This window comes from Cherax quadricarinatus, chromosome 51 (genome assembly GCF_038502225.1).
Source record: "Cherax quadricarinatus isolate ZL_2023a chromosome 51, ASM3850222v1, whole genome shotgun sequence".
Classification (NCBI taxonomy): Eukaryota; Metazoa; Arthropoda; class Malacostraca; order Decapoda; family Parastacidae; genus Cherax; species Cherax quadricarinatus.
In genome coordinates, this window is record NC_091342.1 from 7,762,029 (window position 1) to 7,782,309 (window position 20,281).

The following is a 20,281-nucleotide window of genomic DNA, read 5'->3' on the forward strand; positions in this document are numbered from 1 at the left end:
CATTTTAATACTGCATTTTTTAAAAAACTATTCCAACCCTTTTCAATCCCCCCCCACTACTCATACTTGCACCAGCCCACCTTTCTGCCAATAGTTGTTTTTATCTCGCCTGAACTTCTTCCTCCCTTAGTTTATACTCTTTCACCTCCCTCTTGCTTGTTGTTGCCATTTTCCTCTTTTCCCATCTACCTCTTACTCTAACTGTAGCTACAACTAAATAATGATCTGATATATCAGTTGCCCCTCTATAAGTGTGTACATCCTGGAGCCTACCCATCAACCATTTATCCACCAATACATAGTCTAACAAACTACTTTCATTATGTGCTATATCATACCTTGTATATTTATTTATCCTCTTCTTCATAAAATATGTATTACTTATTACCAAACCTCTTTCTACACATAGCTCAATTAAAGGCTCCCCATTTTCATTTACCCCTGGCACCCCAAATTTACCTACTACTCCCTCCACATCATTTTTGCCCACTTTAGCATTGAAATCCCCAACCACCATTACTCTTATACTTGGTTCAAAACTCCCCACGCATTCACTCAACATTTCCCAAAATCTCTCTCTCCTCTACACTTCTCTCTTCTCCAGGTGCATATATGCTTACTATAACCCACTTTTCACATCCAACCCTTATTTTACTCCACATAATCCTTGAATTAATACAGTTATAGTCCCTCTTTTCCTGCCATAACTTATCCTTCAACATTATTACTACTTCTTTAGCTCTAACTCTATTTGAAACCCCTGACCGAATCCAATTTATTCCTCTCCACTGGAACTCTCCCACCCCCTTCAGCTTTGTTTCACTTAAAGCCAGGACATCCAACTTCTCATTCATAACATCCACAATCATCTCTATCATTTGCACAACATTCAGACTTCCCACTTTGACAATTTTCTTCCTGTTCTTTTTAGTAATCTTTACAGGTAAAGGGGTTACTAGCCCATTGTTCCCAGCCTTTTAGTCGACTTTTACAACATGCATGGCTTACGGAGGAAAGATTCTTATTCCACTTCCCCATGGATATAAAAGTAATAAGACCAAGTACTATTAAGATAAAATCAAAGAAAACTCAGATGAGTGTGTATAAATAAACATGTACATGTATGTGTAGTGTAACCTAAGTAGAAGTAGCAAGACATACCTGTAATCTTGCATATTTATGAGAGACAAAAGACACCAGCAATCCTACCATCATGTAAAACAATTACAGGCTTTCGTTTCACACTCGCTTGGCAAGGACGATAGTACCCCCTGGGTGGTTGCTGTCTACCAACCTACTACTACAGGAGAGAGGAGCTCACAATGATGTTTCGGTCCGACTTGGACCATTTACAAAGTCATGTGACTTTGTAAACGATCCACGCCGGACCGAAATGTCGTCGTAAGCTCCTCTTTCATGTGTGAGGGTTATTTGTGTATTGTTCCAGTCACAGTATTATGCCTTTTTGTTTATATATATTATAATCATAATGAAGCACTAAAAGAATAAAAAGGCAAAATACTGTGACTTGAATACACAAATAACCCACACTTATGAGACAAACTTATAATGATGTTTCAATGTGACTTGGACCATTAAAGAGTCACACAGTGACTAGTTAATGGCCCACATCAGACAGAAATGTCATAAGTTTGTCTCCTACATGTAGGTTATCTATCTATACGTAAAGAGAGCTCACAACTGTTGGACAATTATTAGTTAAGAACTGCTGATTAGTTGAAAACAGAGTGGCTAGGAAGAGATGTTGAGTGCTCGGTGTCATGAGAACAATATCTCCACCCACCCACACAAGCACACTTTTATTGCCTTGTCTTGTGTCCAGATATTAACCATGGCACACACACAAAGAAAGGAATACTAGTAATGCTGGAGGTATATGATGGTCTTTCCTACTCTGACTTTTTAACAAACTAGTTGCATTAACTGATGTTTTAATTTACCTCGTGCATTATTCCATACCCTCACTAACCCTTACTCTGGCATACTCCTGTTGCTCACTCCCTCCTAGCTTCTGCATTCCTCCTTTAGCACATCCCTCCCTCCAGCACTCTGAGCCTTTTGGGTTCAGTGTTTAAACTGATTGCCTTATTAGTATTATGGTCTTACTATATATCATTACATTAATAGGGTAAATGCAATCATTATTATTTTGATACCTATGGGTTTAGCACTTCCCCCTTGATTATAATAATAATTATTTTGATAGCATATATATTTATGTAGTTTCATCTAATTGTTATTCTTTGATATGGACAACTGTTTAATATAGTGAGAATAAAAGAATTTTTAGAAAACAATGCTGTTTTAATTGATCTGTAATATATACTAAGAAAAATAGTGTTTGGTCTTAAGATCCAGAATCCTTTAGCCCCCTTTCTAACCAGACAGCCACCTCTAAGCCCAACATCAATATAAACATTATGGCACCACCCTTGGGTTTTGTACCATAGATTTGTATTCTATATATATTTTATTATTATTTTATTATTATCACACTGGCCGATTCCCACATGCAATTAAAATATACTAAGTCCATTAGCCACAGTCCATAATTCAGTTCAATTTATATAAGCCCTTCAGGAGGTGATGCCTTGATGCCAGTGGAGGGCTCTTGATACAGAGAACTGGAACTACACTCCACTTCCTTGGATCAAACCTGACTGCTTCCCATTCCTCATTCTACAGGAGCTGCATGACCCTTGTGCGTTTGGCACTTCCCTATTAATATAGGTTGTAGGTCACATTACAGAAATTAGCCAACTTTAATCAAAAGTCTTGAGGCGAGTTAATGGGTATTAAGATTTTATCTCATAAGAGACTAAATCAGCTCCAATTCCTGAGATCAAGAGCTCTTCAATGCCAAATCACCATTTTTTGAAATTTTAGAATTTTTAATCAACCCTGGCAATCGGGCAAGTATTATAGGTGCTGTGGGCATGCATAAAAAAAATGCTGAAGGGAACAACATGTCAAGACAAAACTAGGACTAAGCAGGAAAACTTCAACATACATTTGTGTAGTCCATGGAACTAATGGAAACTGATGTGTAATATTTGTGCTGCAATAATGATAAAGGTTACAGTAATTCTACTAATTATATAACATACAAAAGAATATTTTATTATTATTATCACACTGGCCGATTCCCACCAAGGCAGGGTGGCCTGAAAAAGAAAAACTTTCACAGTCATTCACTCCATCACTGTCTTGCCAGAAGGGTGCTTTACACTACAGTTTTTAACCCCTCATGGAAGGTTCCTTGAAGTTGGTGAGGGGCTCTTGATTTAGGGAATTGGATCTGTGCTCCAGTTCCCCGAATTAAGCCTGAATGCCTGCCACATCCCCCCCCCCAGGCGCTGTATAATCCTACGGGTTTAGCGCTTCCCCCTTGATTATAATAATAATAATAATACAGTTTTTAAACTGCAACATTAACACCCCTCCTTCAGAGTGCAGGCACTGTACTTCCCATCTCCAGGACTCAAGTCCGGAAAGAATATTGTTGAATATTGTTGGAATATAAAAAGAAAAAATTGGAACATTACCAAGGAAGTAGGCGAGAGCAACAGCAGCTTGAGCGATGGCATAAACAGACCCATAGGCTGCAACATGTCTGGCATCCACTAAAGCAGCCAACAGGGGCATGAGAGCAGCATCCACAGTGCCTACGCCCATGCCCAGGCACAGGTGCGGTCCAGCTAGTGCCAACATTGATCTCGCTTCTGGCACCTGAAATACTATACTGTCCTTGCCTTCTGATGTATACAATATTTAGTTACAGTATTACACATATCTAAACTGCTCTATCTGCACGACTCTGGAAAGACAGTGATAAGTGTGAATGGTGAAAGTGTGTGTGCTTTGGGTCACCCTGCCTTCATGGGAGACAGCCAGCAGCTTAAAAAGAAATTATACAAAGCTTTGCTACTATACTGTCCTCTCCCTATTTATTGATATATATTTAGTTGCATGAAATGTGCAGATATGAGTCACCTTGAGTAGTACTAGAAAAGGCTAAAGGCTGTAATTTTTTTTTTTTTTTTTTTTTTAAAGACCCCATGACAAATTCTAGATATTCAAGATACTGAACAAGAGAGTACATGCTCCTTGCTTCACAAATTTTTGTATTGGCCAATTGGTTTATGGGATTATGGTCTCTCATGTGTATCATGAAATGATAGTTGTTATAGCATGAGCCAGTGCTTGGCCTGTTACTAGTTTACTCTAGCTTGGTGTAGAGTACTCAAACTCTAAAGGAAAGGCAGAAAAGGCACCAAGACTGTGATTTGGGGTACTGAGCTTTTTTCTTATTACACTGCTACAGCTAGATTTTGCTTTATTTGCTACTACTCTTTGCATTCTATTAGAAAACTGAATACCCACATTCCTACTTTTCATGTAAAATCTCCTCTTCAAGGGGGGCTCCTTGGCATGGTGAAGAGGCTCTTGGTCTGAGGAATTAGACCTGTCAGTCTTCTTCCTCAGACCGAACCTAATTACCCCCCAATCTCCCCTCCCCTATCCCATCCTCCCCATCCTCCCCTTTTTCCTTTCCTCCTCCTCCTCCCCACCCCTCCCTTTTGCCCTCCCTCTTTTTGGCCTTTGGGATTTCTCCCACAGGTGCGCTAGTTCCTAGGTAGGGGAAAGGATACCAGGGTCTATCCCATTCCGTTGAGGTTCTTGGCGGTGGCGTAGTTTGCCGTGGAATCTGGATCACCTGAGGATGTCCCGATCCCTCTCCGGTATCCCGGAGTAGCTTTGGGTGTCTTTCGGGCGACGGGTGTATCTCTGGAAGCCACCTTTCGGATTCCGGGGGTGGTGGCCGAAGGAGGTATGCTTTGTGGTGGATATCCGGCCGCCCTCTCTTTTGTCCACCGAGGTAGCTCGGTAGATGTGAGGTTGCTATCCCGGATTGTTAGTTTACTAGCATGATGGGTAGGGTATGGCACGGGTTCCATGCTGCATCTGCACTACTTGCGGTGCTGAGGTCCTCTTGGGCGCGGAGGGAGATTTCTGGCCCTTTCATTCCTCCTAGGAACTATCCCTCCCCGGTCCCCCCTTTTTTTATTCTTTTTTTTATTTTTATTTTCTTTTCTTTCTTTTTTTTTTCTTAAAAACAAAAAGAAAGAAGTAACCTAACCATGGCAGCCCTAGTCCATGAACCTACTACCCCCGGGCCCCTTCTTGATACCGCACCCCGTTCTGACCCCGCCTCGTCTTTGGACCACTCTTCAGACACTCCTCATGCCTCTGTACCTATTGCCGGTGCTGTTTCCTCACCAGCTTCAGGTACTGAGGCCTCGACTGACTCCTTCGATTTATCGGACCTTCGCTCTCCTCTGACTATGCTTCCGGCCTCTCCCTCTACGGTGCGGCAATTTTCAAATCGCCGACCCGTTCCACGTTGGACCAACTCTGGTCCCACGCCTAAACGCCAACGACAATTACCTGCTGATGATACTTCTCCACCTTCTCGTTCTTCTCAGAAACGATCGACACGTCCTTCACTACCTTTCCACGCTCAGTTTCAGACTGAACAATGGACTAAATTCTTCACTTTACGACCGACTTCCTCTACTGCCTATCTTTCTGACCACAGTATTGGCAAGGCACTCCTACGCCATGTTGGTAAAGATATTTCTTTTCATGCTCTTAAGAGCGGTACGCGCATCATTACCGTACAGAATGCTACCCAGGCTCATGAGCTCTCTCGTCTTTCCCATATCGATACTGTTCCTGTCACTCTTGAAAAACATCATTCCCTCAATTCTTGTAGTGGTACCGTCATTCTGCCCCATACCATAGTTCAACAAAATTTCCAGACATGTGGCACTGACATTCTTGAACAGCTGGAACTCCAAGATCTCCCAATCCTCAAGGTAGACACTTACGTTCTTCCTGCCCGCGGGCGGAGACGATACCCTAGCAATGTGGCTCGTTTAACTTTTGACAGCCGAGAACTCCCATCCTCAGTTTATATAGCAGGACATCGGTTACAAGTTCGAAAGGTGATCCCTACACCACAACAGTGTAGAAATTGCTGGCGATTTGGCCATCCAGCGAAATATTGCAGATCTATCGCCGAATGCCCAGTCTGTGGTGCCGATGACCATTCTAATACGTCTTGCAATCGATCTCCCTCTTGCCTTAACTGTCATGAGGCTCACCCTTCGTACTCTCGCCGTTGTCAAGTCTATTTAAACGAGCGGGAAATCCGTTACCTCAAAGAGACAGAAGGTCTCCCTTATGCCATGGCAGTTTCTCATCTCCGCCTCCAAGGGAGACTCCCACGTGTTTCTTATTCCCGTGTTTCAAAACGTCCCCCCACTTCTGGTATCCCATCTTCTACACCCACCTCTGTGGTTACCTCTCCCATAGTCACTCCTGTATCTAATCCTTTTGCTGTCCTCGGCTCAGACGTCCCTACTTCAACGCCTCAGTCTGATCTCGCTTCTTCGAGTTCTCTCTCACAAGCCTCAGTATCGACGAGACCTCGTACGACACCTCCTCCCAATCGTCCCTCTACTTCTCAAAAGTCAAAAAAAGGTCCGTTAACACCTCCTACCCATCTTCCACCTCCTCATTTTACCCTCCCTGTCTCTGTCCCTGGTTCTCCCCCTCTCACTGGCTCAGTTACAAGTGTAGAGGTTCACCCTCCTCCTCGTACTGTACCTTCCTCCCCTGTTCCCTCCCAAGTTTCTTCCTCTTCTGCCACCTCCCAGGTTCCTGCCTCTTCTGTCCCCTGCCACGCTTCTCCAGTTCCCTCCACCCTTTCGCCCCCCCCTACCTTGGTACAGTCCAATACAGTTCCAATCTTTACTCATCCTCCCCCTACCATTTCCAATATTGTCTCCCATACGACGTCTCTGAATTCAGAAACACTTGAAGCAATCTCTGAATATATTGCAGAGACCAAACCATCAATGGACACTGATCCACCTTCCGCTCTTTCTCTCTCCTCTGCTCCATCTGCGCAACTCCTTTCTTCACAGCGCACCGTTCCTTCGCTGCTTGAACGTTTTCCACTGCCTCCGCATGTGGACTTTTCTAACCCCTCTAGTCCGTAGGAACCCTTACCTGCGGATTTCAAGTATCTTTATCATTGCCAATCATGGCCTATTTACAGTGGAATATACGCGGCCTCAGGGGTAATCGGGGTGAGCTTCAGATGTTACTCTCCCAGTTTGCCCCTGTTGGTGTTTGCTTACAGGAACCAAAATTACACTCTGCTGTTATTTCTCCCATCTCAGGCTATAATTTATTGTATTCTTCAGATCCTTTTCCTGATGGGACCTTTAATGAAAGTGCCCTTCTTCTACGCACTGATATTCCGTACCATCAGCTATTTGTTCATACTTCGCTGCATTACACAGCAGCCCGTATCCACTTACATAGGTGGTATACGCTCTGTTCTTTATATCTCTCTCCTTCTCGGGCATTATCTATTCCGGATATTGCCTTCCTTGTTTCGTCATTACCGCCACCGATTCTGTTACTTGGTGATTTTAATGCCCACCATTTCCTCTGGGGGGGGGGGTCTCACTGTGATTCCCGTGGAATTCAGTTAGAGGCTTTTCTTGCCACCCACCCCCTCCATGTTTTAAATACAGGTACTCACACCCATTTTGATCCTCGGACTCATACTCTCTCTTGCATCGATCTCTCAGTCTGCTCTTCCTCCGCCGCATTAGACTTCACTTGGTCTGTTCTCCCGGACTTACATGACAGTGATCATTTCCCAATCATTCTTACTTCCCCTTCATATTCGCCACCTCTTCGCACCCCACGCTGGCAATTTAATCGGGCAAATTGGAACCTTTACTCACACCTAACTGTTTTTAAAGAGGTTCCTTCTTCGTCCTCCATCGATGAGCTTTTACACCTCTTCTCGTCCTCCGTTTTCACCGCAGCTTCTCATTCTATACCCCAAACTTCGGGCAGGCATTCTCAGAAATGCGTGCCTTGGCGGTCTCCTGCTTGTGCTCATGCAGTACGTTTGAAACGCGCTGCATGGGGCAGGTACCGGTACAATAGAACCACAGAGAGACTCCTTGATTTTAAACAGAAGCGTGCGATCGCTCGCCGTGTCATCCGTGACGCTAATCGCACTTGCTGGCGAGATTATGTCTCCACCATCACCTCTGCTTCCTCTATGAGTGCAGTCTGGAAAAAAAGTACGAAAACTGAGTGGTAAATATTCTCCTGTCCCGGCTCCTGTTCTGCGGGTTGCCGGTGTTGATATAGCAAACCCACTAGATGTTGCCAATGAAACTGGCAATCATCTGGTCCGTATTTCTCAGGGACTCCATTTATGCCCCTCATTTTTTTCCTCAAAGTCTGCCAGAGAGTTAGCACCCTTGGACTTTTCTTCTCTCAGAGAAGAACAGTATAATGTGCCTTTTACACTTCAAGAACTGGAGGCAACACTCTCAGCTTGTCGATCATCGGCAGCTGGGCCCGACGACATTCATATTCGTATGCTACAACATTTACATCAGTCAGCCCTTGCAGTCCTATTACGCCTTTACAATCTTATTTGGTCACAAGGAGTTCTTCCACAGCTGTGGAAATCCGCCATTGTTCTCCCTTTCCGCAAACCAGGCACTACGGGACATGAAACCTCCCACTATCGTCCCATTGCTCTTACCAGTGCAGTTTGCAAAGTAATGGAACGCCTAGTAAATAGACGTTTAGTGTGGTATTTAGAGACACACAACAGTCTCTCCACTCGTCAATATGGCTTTCGTAAGGGACGTTCTACCATAGACCCCTTACTACGCTTGGATACGTATGTTCGTAATGCCTTTGCAAATAACCACTCAGTTATTGCCATATTTTTTGACCTTGAGAAGGCATATGACACAACTTGGAGGTATAATATTTTAGCCCAAGCCCACTCCTTAGGCCTTCGAGGCAATCTACCATCCTTCCTTAAGAACTTTTTAACTGACAGGCATTTCCGTGTTCGGGTTAATAATGTGCTCTCCCCGGACTTTATCCAAGCTGAAGGTGTCCCCCAGGGATGTGTTCTGAGCACAACACTTTTTCTCCTTGCTATTAATGATTTGGCCTCTAGTCTTCCATCAAATATTTGGTCATCACTCTATGTTGATGACTTCGCTATTGCCTGTGCAGGCGCTGACTGTCACCTCATTACAGTTTCTCTCCAACATGCAGTCGACCGTGTTTCCAATTGTGCCACCACACGTGGGTTTAAATTTTCCAGCACTAAAACCCACCAAATTACTTTCACTAGACGCTCTGTCATCTCCGATCATCCTTTGTACCTCTATGGCTCCCGTATCCCTGAACGTGATACAGTCAAGTTTCTGGGCCTCCTCTTTGATCGTAGGTTATCCTGGAAACCTCACATTACCTCTCTGAAGGCAACTTGTCACAGCCGGCTGAACCTTCTTAAAACCCTTGCTCATCTTTCATGGGGAGCTGATCGTCGAACCCTCCTTCGCCTACATTCCACCCTTATTTTATCGAAACTTGATTATGGTGACCAGATCTATTCAGCGGCATCTCCTGCTACTCTCTCTAGCCTTAACCCCATTCATCACCAAGGATTACGTTTATGCCTTGGTGCTTTTCGCTCTTCCCCTGTCGAGAGCCTCTATGCAGAAGCGAACGTTCCATCCTTATCCGATCGCCGTGATGCCCATTGCCTGCGCTACTATGTACGCTCTCATGATCTCCGCAATCCTTCCATTTATAGAATGGTCACTGATATTAGTAGACATTCTTTATTTGTTCGCCGCCCCTGTTTACTCCGTCCCTTCTCTCTTCGCCTTCATTCGCTCTTGTCTTCTCTTCAACTACCACCTTTCTATGTACATGTAGCATCTCACTTTTCCCTACCCCCCTGGGAAGTTCCAGCTGTTCGAGTCTGTTCTTTCTCCCTCCCTTGCTCGAAAGCCCAACTGTCTACGGTCGCTTCCCGCTCTCTTTTTCTTGACCACTTTCACTCTCATTCTCATGCCATTGCTGTGTACACAGATGGCTCTAAGTCTTCTGACGGCGTAGGATTCGCAGCAGTGTTTCCGGACAGCGTCGTACAAGGGCATTTACTATCTTCGGCTAGTATTTTTACTGCTGAATTATATGCCATCCTTACAGCACTTATCCGTATTGCATCTATGCCTGTGTCATCATTTGTGGTTGTCTCAGACTCCCTTAGTGCTTTACAGGCTATACAAAAATTTGATACACCTCACCCCTTAGTCCTCCGTATCCAACTTTGGCTACGCCGCATCTTTACCAAGCATAAAGATATTGTTTTTTGTTGGGTCCCTGGTCATGTTGACGTACAGGGCAATGAACAGGCAGACACTGCTGCGCGGTCAGCAGTACATGACCTACCAGTTTCTTATAGAGGTATTCCATTTACGGACTATTTTGCTGCAATATCTTCCCACCTTCACACCCGTTGGCAACAACGTTGGTCTACTATGCTCGGCAACAAACTTCAATCTATTAAACCGAGTATAGGTTACTGGCCGTCTTCTTATCACCAGTGTCGAGGTTGGGAGACTACTCTCTCCCGTCTTCGCATTGGCCATACTCGTCTTACTCATGGATATCTCATGGAGAGGCGTCTTGCTCCTCTCTGTGAGAATTGCCAAGCTCCATTATCAGTCAGCCACATTCTTTTGGACTGCCCACTTTATCAACGAGCACGCAGAATTTACCTCTGTCGTCGTCTTCGCTCCGCTGCTCTCTCTTTACCTTCCCTTCTCGCTGATGGACCCACCTTTCATCCGGACTCTCTCATTGACTTTTTGACAACAACTGACTTACTTCACAAATTCTGATACCTTCAGCCCTTTCTACTTCAATCTCTTGCTACCCTCTACCCCCGTACTATCCCCTGCCCCGCTGTTTTCTGTAACCTGCTGATCATCCCTCCTCCCTTCTGCCATCCAATACCCTCGCTTCCTTCCCTACCCTGCAGCGCTGTATAGCCCTTGTGGCTTAGCGCTTCTTTTTTATTATAATAATAATAATACTACCCTTTCAGACGTGTGTTATTGTCCATAATTTTTTGCTAGAGTTCTACTGCCTCATTTTGTGCAGAAGAGTTGTCTGCATATTATAAAGTCTCTGGGATTTCACACAGATCTAATTCTCCAAAGAATACATTGTACAGTACTTATATAATTCATCACTTTGTCTAATTTTGTGGCATTTATTTACTCTGGGGTGTTCCAAGTTTTCCTGTTTCTTGCTCTGAATGTACTGTGTATCATTCTTTAGCATCACCGTTTCTGTCGCACCTATGCTGATCTGCAGGTGTTTTTTACCTTCTCACTAGTGATGTAATTAGTCTATTCCTTCTTTCCACTTCATATACACAGGGTGATCCAAAAGTCTGGACACAGGTAAAATTCCATTTTTGTAATAATTATACAGCAACTTTAATGAATCCTCAACATGTCCACTATTAGTGATGCAAAGTTCAACGCCCTTTGCAAGATTCGCATGAACACCATGCAGTAACTCTGGTAACTGCAGGAAAAAATAATTATAGTAGTGTCCAGACTTTTGGGTCACCCTGTACTGTACTTGGTGTTTTCCCAAAGAAAGACTGTGATTATTATTATTCAATACATGTCATACCTGCCCAAGCTCCATCACATACAAATCCAGCAACACTAACCTTGCTTAATCTCATTGCTAGCACAAGCTACACGACACTTTATACATTACATTGTGGAATTTTTCAGTAAATTCTTTGTCACACTGCCCACTGGTTCTATAAACAATTTGATGTAACAATTCCTTGTATTACAAAAATATAATAATGATAAATATGAATTTCAGAATTGAATTACCTACTTAAAAGCATTTATTTCTTCTCCATTCTCACCTGTTTAAATTATATTATTGATCCAAATGATTCTTGACAAAGATTTTAGTTAAGCATTCAGTTTTACCTATTTTATATGGTTGATCCAAAAAAAATCAACCAGTGATATATGTATATCTTCACTAACTTTGGTACTGAAGTACAAAAAAAGGGCAGACAGCACTTACTGTCTTTCAGCTTGTGACAAGAATGAGTGCAAAGATATAAAGGATACTCACAGTAGCAGCAGCGAGGCCCACCATTAACATAGCTACCACAGCTGCCCTCCATCTTCCCATACGGAATGCGGGTCCAGTAGTGCAGCTTGTGCCCACCAAGTACCCTATGCTGTCTGGGATGAATGCTGTTCCTAGTTGCCACTTCTGAAAAAAAAAAAAGAAAAAAAATTACTGAGATGTAATTCATCTTACCTTTATGAATGAGACGTATGTTCATCTAAAAAAGTGCTACAACCATTTGGTTATTCAGCACTTTGCATATAAAGTTGCAGACATTATCAATTAGGTACCACCAATACCAATTACATACAACTATATACATGTATTTACATTACATGTACTGTATTATATACATAGGGAAAGAGCTAAACCCACAGGGATCATGCAGTGTCTGGGGAATGGGAGGCAATTAAGTTTAATCCAATAGGAAAATAAGTCCAGTTCCTCGGATCAAGAGCCTCTTGCAAACCCTTGAGGCATCAGCCCCCACCATGGGGAGGTGTCTTGATGCCCAAAAAGCTCACGATAAAAAAAAAAACTGGACCTATTACTCCTTTCCTGGGATAAAACCCAACTGCCTATTTCCCTACGACCTGTATGACCCCCACAGATTTAGCGCTCCCCCCATGAATGTAATAATGTGTGATGAAATATGACGAAGTTAATAAACTCATTTCATGATGGGTGCTAAATAAGCTTCTTTAGCATCAAAATTAAATACACCACTTTATGCAACTACCCCAATCCATGACATCTTACAAGGTTACATCAAGAAGGAACTATGCTTACCTCGCAACCATCACGGGATAATATTCCTGTTATACTCCATTACACAAGATGGTTCTCACTCATGAGATAATGTAAAGTACGTAGTGTCAGCCTGAGCTGGGAGATTTCAATGCGAATATCGTCAAACATTTCACTATGGGCTCAGTACTTACGAAAAATCTACTGGTTTTCTATCAGCACCCACGAAAAATCTGCAGTTTTTTTTAATCATGATTAATGTGAGCCCTAAACCTAACCCTGTGTAGAAGACAGTGAGTTAGTGTCAATTACTACTGTGAATAAAGTTTTAGCTGACCTGGGGGTGAAGGGTGTCGGTAAGCCAAATGGGAAGACAGGGTTCCAGTACAGCCATGGCTGATGTGCTCACCATGATGGCTCCAGCAGTCACTAGGATGTATGGGTCCCGCACCAGGTTCACCAATGGAGTTCCCTCTACTACACGCTACTCCAACCACACCACACATCGAGGCAACAGGCCAACCAGAAACAGTAAAGTTAAAGTATTATGGTAACATATCAGTGATTGTAATGAGTAAAAAAAAAAAGTATAATTAGAAAATGAAAAAAGGCAATTTAAATACTAGACAAAAAGTTGGGAATGCCAATTGATTAGTGTCATCTTTAAAAGCCAATGATATGCAAATCAGTAAGGGTTCAAATCACATCTACGAAGGTATGGTTGATTGATGCCTGAGCTTTAAAATGTCATACACATACTCATTACTCTGGCATTGCTGATCTGACATCTAACCATTCATTTATAATGGCCATTTTGTGTATAGCCACTGCTACCTCACTAGGCAAAAAACTAAACTAGACATATTTCAGTCGCTCCGTGATTCCAGAAAGATATCCTCGTATTTCACAAGTCCAACCCCATCTACCTCAATGCATGCAAAAGGAATAGTAGAGTGCGGTATAAATTTCTATTGTGATTAAATATTTAAATACCTAAATAACAAAGAAAAGCACAATACTGTGATCGATACACAAATAACCCGCACATAGAAGAGAGGAGCTTACGTTTCGATCAGACTTGAACCATTTACAAAGTCACACTAACGCAAAGGAGAGCGGGAAGGGTATATATAGGCAGGAGGTGGTGGTGGTAGTAGTAGTAGTAGTAATAGTAATAGTAGTAGTAGTAGTAGTAGTAGTAGTAGTAGTAGTAGTAGTAGTAGTAGTAGTAGTAGTGGGGAGGTAGTAAGAGGAGGAAGAGCCAGCCAAATACTAAGAAAGAGGAGCACTGCAAGGGAGCTAGGTGCCCACAGAAGGTATGAGCAAGAACACCGAGGGAGGGAAAATAAAGAAGGAACAAATACACAGGACAGAAGACAACCCAAAGGAGAAAAAGGAAAGCTCCTCTCTTCTATGTGCAGGTTATTTGTGTTTAAATACCTAAGTATGATCACCTGAATATAATTTGGCAAATTTGCACTTACACAGGCTAAACAAAAAAAACGTATCATCCTTTTCATAAGATTGATTTGCCATTCAAGATTCAAGCTGATGAAAACCCGAGCAAGTTAATTTACAGGAAAATACAACCTGGAGTTTACCTGGAGAGAGTTCCGGGGGTCAACGCCCCCATGGCCCGGTCTGTGACCAGGCCTCCTGGTGGATCAGAGCCTGATCAACCAGGCTGTTACTGCTGGCTGCATGCAAACCAACGTACAAGCCACAGCCCGGCTGGTCAGGTACCGACTTTAGGTGTTTGTCCAGTGCCAGCTTGAAGACTGCCAGGGGTCTGTTGGTAATCCCCCTTATGTATGCTGGGAGGCAGTTGAACAGTCTCGGGCCCCTGACACTTACTGTATGGTCTCTTAATGTGCTAGTGACACCCCTGCTTTTCATTGGGGGGATGTTGCATCGTCTGCCAAGTCTTTTGCTTTCGTTGTGAGTGATTTTCGTGTGCAAGTTCGGTACTAATCCTTCTAGGATTTTCCAGGTGTATATAATCATGTATCTCTCCCGCCTGCATTCCAGGGAATACAGGTTCAGGAACTTCAAGCGCTCCCAGTAATTGAGGTGTTTTATCTCCGTTATGCGCGCCGTGAAGGTTCTCTGTACATTTTCTAGGTCAGCAATTTCACCTGCCTTGAAAGGTGCTGTTAGTGTGCAGCAATATTCCAGCCTAGATAGAACAAGTGACTTGAAGAGTGTCATCATGGGCTTGGCATCCCTAGTTTTGAAGGTTCTCATTATCCATCCTGTCATTCTTCAGCAGCTGCAATTGATACAGTGTTATGGTCCTTGAAGGTGAGATCCTCTGACATGATCACTCCCAGGTCTTTGACGTTGGTGTTTCACTATTTTGTGGCCAGAATTTGTTTTGTACTCTGATGAAGTTTTAATTTCCTCGTGTTTACCATATGTGAGTAATTGAAATTTCTCATCGTTGAACTTCATAATGTTTTCTGCAGCCAACTGAAAGATTTGGTTGATGTCCGCCTGGAGCCTTGCAGTGTCTGCAATGGAAGACACTGTCATGCAGATTCGGGTGTCATCTGCAAAGGAAGACACGGTGCTGTGGCTGACATCCTTGTCTATGTCAGATATGAGGATGAGAAACAAGATGGGAGCGAGTACTGTGCCTTGTGGAACAGAGCTTTTCACCGTAGCTGCCTCGGACTTGACTCTGTTGACTACTACTCTGTGTTCTGTTTGCGAGGAAATTATAGATCCATCTACCAACTTTTCCTGTTATTCCTTTAGCACGCATTTTGTGCGCTATTACGCCATGGTCACACTTGTTGAAGGCTTTTGCAAAGTCTGTATATATTACATCTGCATTCGTTTTGTCTTCTAGTGCATCCAGGACCTTGTCGTAGTGATCCAATAGTTGAGAGACAGGAGCGACCTGTTCTAAACCCATGTTGCCCTGGGTTGTGTAATTGATGGGTTTCTAGATGGGTGGCGATCTTGCTTCTTAGGACCCTTTCAAAGATTTTTATGATATGGGATGTTAGTGCTATCGGTCTGTAGTTCATTGCTATTGCTTTACTGCCCCCTTTGTGGAGTGGGGCTATGTCTGTTGCTTTTAGTAACTGTGGGACGACCCCCGTGTCCATGCTCCCTCTCCATAGGATGGTAAAACCTCGTGATAGAGGCTTCTTGCAGTTCTTGATGAACATGGAGTTCCATGAGTCTGGCCCTGGGGCAGAGTGCATGGGCATGTCATTTATCGCCTGTTCGAAGTCATTTGGCGTCAGGATAACATCAGATAGGCTTGCGTTAACCAAATTCTGTGGCCCTCTCATAAAAAATTCATTTTGAACTTCGACTCTCAGTCTGGTTAGCGGCTTGCTAAAAACTGAGTCATATTGGGATTTGAGTAGCTCACTCATTTCCTTGCTGTCATCTGTGTAGGACCCATCTTGTTTAAGTAGGGGCCCAATACTGGACGTTGTTCTCGACTTTGATTTGGCATTTTAAAAATAAAATTAGCAAAATGTCACCTACACACACCAATAGCTAATCCAGCCTTCCTCTAAGTAGAGTACACGAATATTGACGGTTTGAAGCAGATTAGAAGAGGCTTTCTCAAGTTAGTGTGCAGAAACCACAACTGGGAACGACGTATGTATATAAAACTGACCAGAGGACATGCCAATAGTTTCAAGACCCTTACCCAGTTATAGTTTACTAGAAGTGTAAAACTGAATCGAATGAGGTGTTTTCAAGTAGTAGAAGAAAAAAAAATAGAGGAAAAAAATATCAGGCCGCTACCTAAAGGTATCCCTTCGGGGATACCTAAAATGTTAGCATTGACTTAAGGGCAAGAGAAAAATTCAGTGATCACATCTCTAATTGGTACAACGATTGTAAACCTAAGACTGCAAAATTTAATGATCTTGTAACAAAACTTTTTAATTAAAGTAAAATAAAGGGAAACGTTAACATACTCGACAGGATAATTTTACTTCAAACAGAGCTAGACAACTAACAAAGTTTTTGCTTCAGGGCCAGTGATTTTTGGCTCAAGCTTACTAGGGAATATCCAGCTTGGAAGATTTTTATTATTATTATTATTATTATAATCAAAAAGAAGCGCTAAGCCACAAGGGCTATACAGCGGGAATATTTTTAGCTTGGAACAGTTTATGTGCACGAGTGACGGTGATCCTGTTGATCCTTCGTCGTCTTTTTTGAATAAGCTAATCAGCTCAGTCTACAAAGGAAGTAACCACACAATTCTGAAGCCCTCTCAGGTGTCCAAAGAGAACTAGAATTATGGGATACGGGGGAGGCCTTTTCCGGATTACGCAGATACCGAAGTACATCTAGGCTAAAGTCATTACGCAGATACCGAAGTACATCTAGGCTAAAGTTATCAGTTTATTACTATATCAATATAATTATTACATTATCATTAACAGTATTATACGACATACTAGTCAATGCAGTTTACCTCAGGTGTAGGCCGCGGGTCCAACACCACCAGCTGTACCACTGTGGGAGCAAGAAAATATTACAATCACTTCTTGAAGATTTCCTTTTGCATAAGCACTGGATCCAGGGGGGGGGGCTTACATGCAATTCAAATATGACAACGAAGTTTGCTGACCGTGTAATGCTTAGAGAAGCAAGCTTGACATTTTATAATGCATTTTTTTTTTTTTGAAGGATTGGGAATGCGAATATATAAAAGACAATACGTACATGCTAGAAGAGCGGTGAGGGTAACCACCACCAGGAAGGGAGGGGTTTTAGAACTAGTAAAGTCGTAGAGGAAGCTTCCCAACGGGTAGCCAGCCAGGACACCCAGAGCGATGCCACCCATTACCAGTCCCTGGATGCGTCCACGCTCCTCGTCCTCACTGTAACATTCTGCTATGATGCCCATGCCTGCTGGTACAGTAAAGTCTTAAAGTGGGATTATACAGGAAGGTTAGGTTGATGTGGTAGATGCAAACAAGTGTCAGATTCTAATCCCAGGAAAAAGTAAAACTATGATACTTAAATAATGTAGATCTTGTGTGGATAAGGACATAATAAAGGTAGTATAAACAGCGAATTTAAAATATCTAACCAAGATGGGACTCGCAGGAATGGATTAAAGTTGAAGAAATTTTGATTTAGTTTGGCAAGAGTTGTGGATGAGTGAAATACACTCTCAAGTTGTGTCAGTGAGGCAAGAACTTGGGTAGCTTTAAAATTAGACTGACACGGTACATGAGTGGGTGGAGGAGAGGGTTGTACCTGCCCAGCACGGGTTCGTAAGATACGGTAATGTTCTAACCTTGTTCTTGTGTGTACAGTTAGGTAGCCTGTTTCGCACTTCAAAGACATCATTCCTCGCGTTAAATAAACCACACGGGTTTACCACTTTATGTAAATTAATAATCCGGTTTGGCTAAAATAAATACTTGCATGCATTTTTACAATGTCATACCTGACATCATAACTGCGTGCATAGTACTCTATCTTTGGATAATGCTACTGTTGTATACTAAGCTAGAGCAATGGAAATTATTTTCACATGAAAATAACACTCAAATTAGGGAAACATGATAGGCTAGATCAAATAATATGGGACCAGGACAATTTTGTCTGAAAGCGTTTTTTATTTCAATAAAGTAATTGAAAAGATTCTAAAAGCATGTTTAATGGCATCCAGACAATGCAAAATTATATATATATATAAAAAATACATACATTAGTACGTACCGGCGATGGCAATGCAAGAAGAGGCGACACCCTGGAGACTGCGGGCGAGAAACATCAAGGTGTAGCTCTCAGCGTAGGCAAACACTGTGGACCAGGCACTGTGATTAGTCTCGTCCTCAGTTTTAGTCATTGTGGTTACTATTCTCCTAAGTAAGCATAAATAACAAAAACACAAGCGCCTACTTCCCTTCAACATTGCTATGATGGGTTTTTGCTCAAGAAAATGATTCCTGACCCGGGTCAGGAATGATCAGCTTAGTAATTAAGGAGCTTCTGGCGTAAATACTGGAGCCTGGCTTCTATCCCATTAAAAAGCAAAATATCATAGTGTCCTAGTATTAAGCTACAATGAAAAGGCAGAGGGTTGAAGCCTTTATGGTCTGTTGAGGACTTGCATTATCATGAATATCAAAATGGTATACAATACCGACAGGTTGGTAGGTAAGACACATAGGCAACAGTTAGGCAACTTTATTCCGAAACGTTTCGCCTACACAGTAAACTGTAATGCAATACAAGATATAATATAACACAACTCATCGAATGAAACTCATCAAATGAAACTCAACATTGAGATTACACAATAGAAGTGATAAAAAAAAATTTTTTGATCGATCGATCCGTATTCATGTGATCTACGGATTCTGAGGAAGGAATATATACAAAGAAAGAGTGTTTAACAGAAAGGCAGATTCGGTGCACTCAAATCTAGACTGTTAACTCTCAGAATTCGGAGAGAACGTGAACACACAAAAAAATTCTTGAATACTGATAAGTTGATACTGTAATTATTCATCTATACAGGTTATTTACATTTAACCCCAACTCTGCTAGGGTAAGATTGACACATGCAGAATGGGTGTCATCTCTGGGAGGATCAAACTCTGTTGCACTGGCTAACTCATGCTGTATTTGAGGCAAATCTGAATTGGAAGTAACAAATGATACTTGAGGGTTTCTCAATACCTGTCGTGTACGTAGGGAATAACGACATTCAGGTTGATTGTCTGACTGAGTATCAGAGGAAGAGAGTACAGGATCAGGAGGATTGTCAGTCTGTCACATTAGTCTGGGTTGGAACATCATTATCATTACATACTAACTTCATATGATCTAAATGCGATTCTTTATACTGACCAGTACTAATTTCTCTAACCTTATACTTATTACCAGTGATATGTTCAACTACTCGATAAGGACCAACAAACTTTTGATCAAGCTTTGGCATTGCAGACGTTTTGTTAAAGTTAGTCAGCATAACTCTCGAACCTACTTTGATTTTGGATGGCTTTGCTCGAGTGTTTGCGACTCTTGTAAATTCTGCTGTTGATTTATGAAGTGTTTCACGGATTCTTCTAAAAACACTTTGAGCTAAGCTGGTACGAGTTGCTATGAAATCATCAGGGTTGTAATTTGGTTTCGGATTAGAATATAGCAACTCATAAGGCAAACGTTTATCTACACCGTACAATGCATAATGTGGAGTGTCACCTATAGAAACATTGTAAGCAGAATTTATAGCACACTGCACATCAGGTATAACTTCATCCCAAGTTTCACTGTTGGGATTGATAGTGGCTCTCAAGACATCAAGTACTTTCTTATTGGTTCGTTCCGCTAACCCATTGCTGGCAGGATGATGAGGAACAATGGTGGATTTAGAGATCTTGTACAAGGTACACAAATTTTCAAGAATCTCTTTACAGAATTC

At 42.4% G+C, this 20,281-nt stretch overlaps 1 protein-coding gene across 6 annotated transcripts in view; it reads right to left on the reverse strand.

Moving 5' to 3' along the window:
- LOC128694560 (synaptic vesicular amine transporter) overlaps window positions 1-20,281 on the reverse strand; it is a 70,495-nt gene that overhangs the window by 34,517 nt on the left and 15,697 nt on the right. For 2 of the 6 annotated variants that reach the window (XM_070095776.1, XM_070095775.1), the window contains exons 4-9: window positions 18,571-18,654; window positions 17,563-17,766; window positions 17,312-17,352; window positions 13,196-13,342; window positions 12,112-12,255; window positions 3,567-3,750 (exon numbers count right to left, since the gene is read on the reverse strand). In XM_070095776.1, coding sequence (XP_069951877.1) covers window positions 3,567-3,750; window positions 12,112-12,255; window positions 13,196-13,342; window positions 17,312-17,352; window positions 17,563-17,766; window positions 18,571-18,654 — 804 coding nt within the window. Of the gene's footprint in view, window positions 1-3,566; window positions 3,759-12,111; window positions 12,256-13,195; window positions 13,343-17,311; window positions 17,353-17,562; window positions 17,767-18,570; window positions 18,655-20,281 lie in introns of those variants that run through there. The other 4 variants (XM_070095778.1, XM_070095777.1, XM_070095779.1 and 1 more) reach the window with 4 other exon arrangements.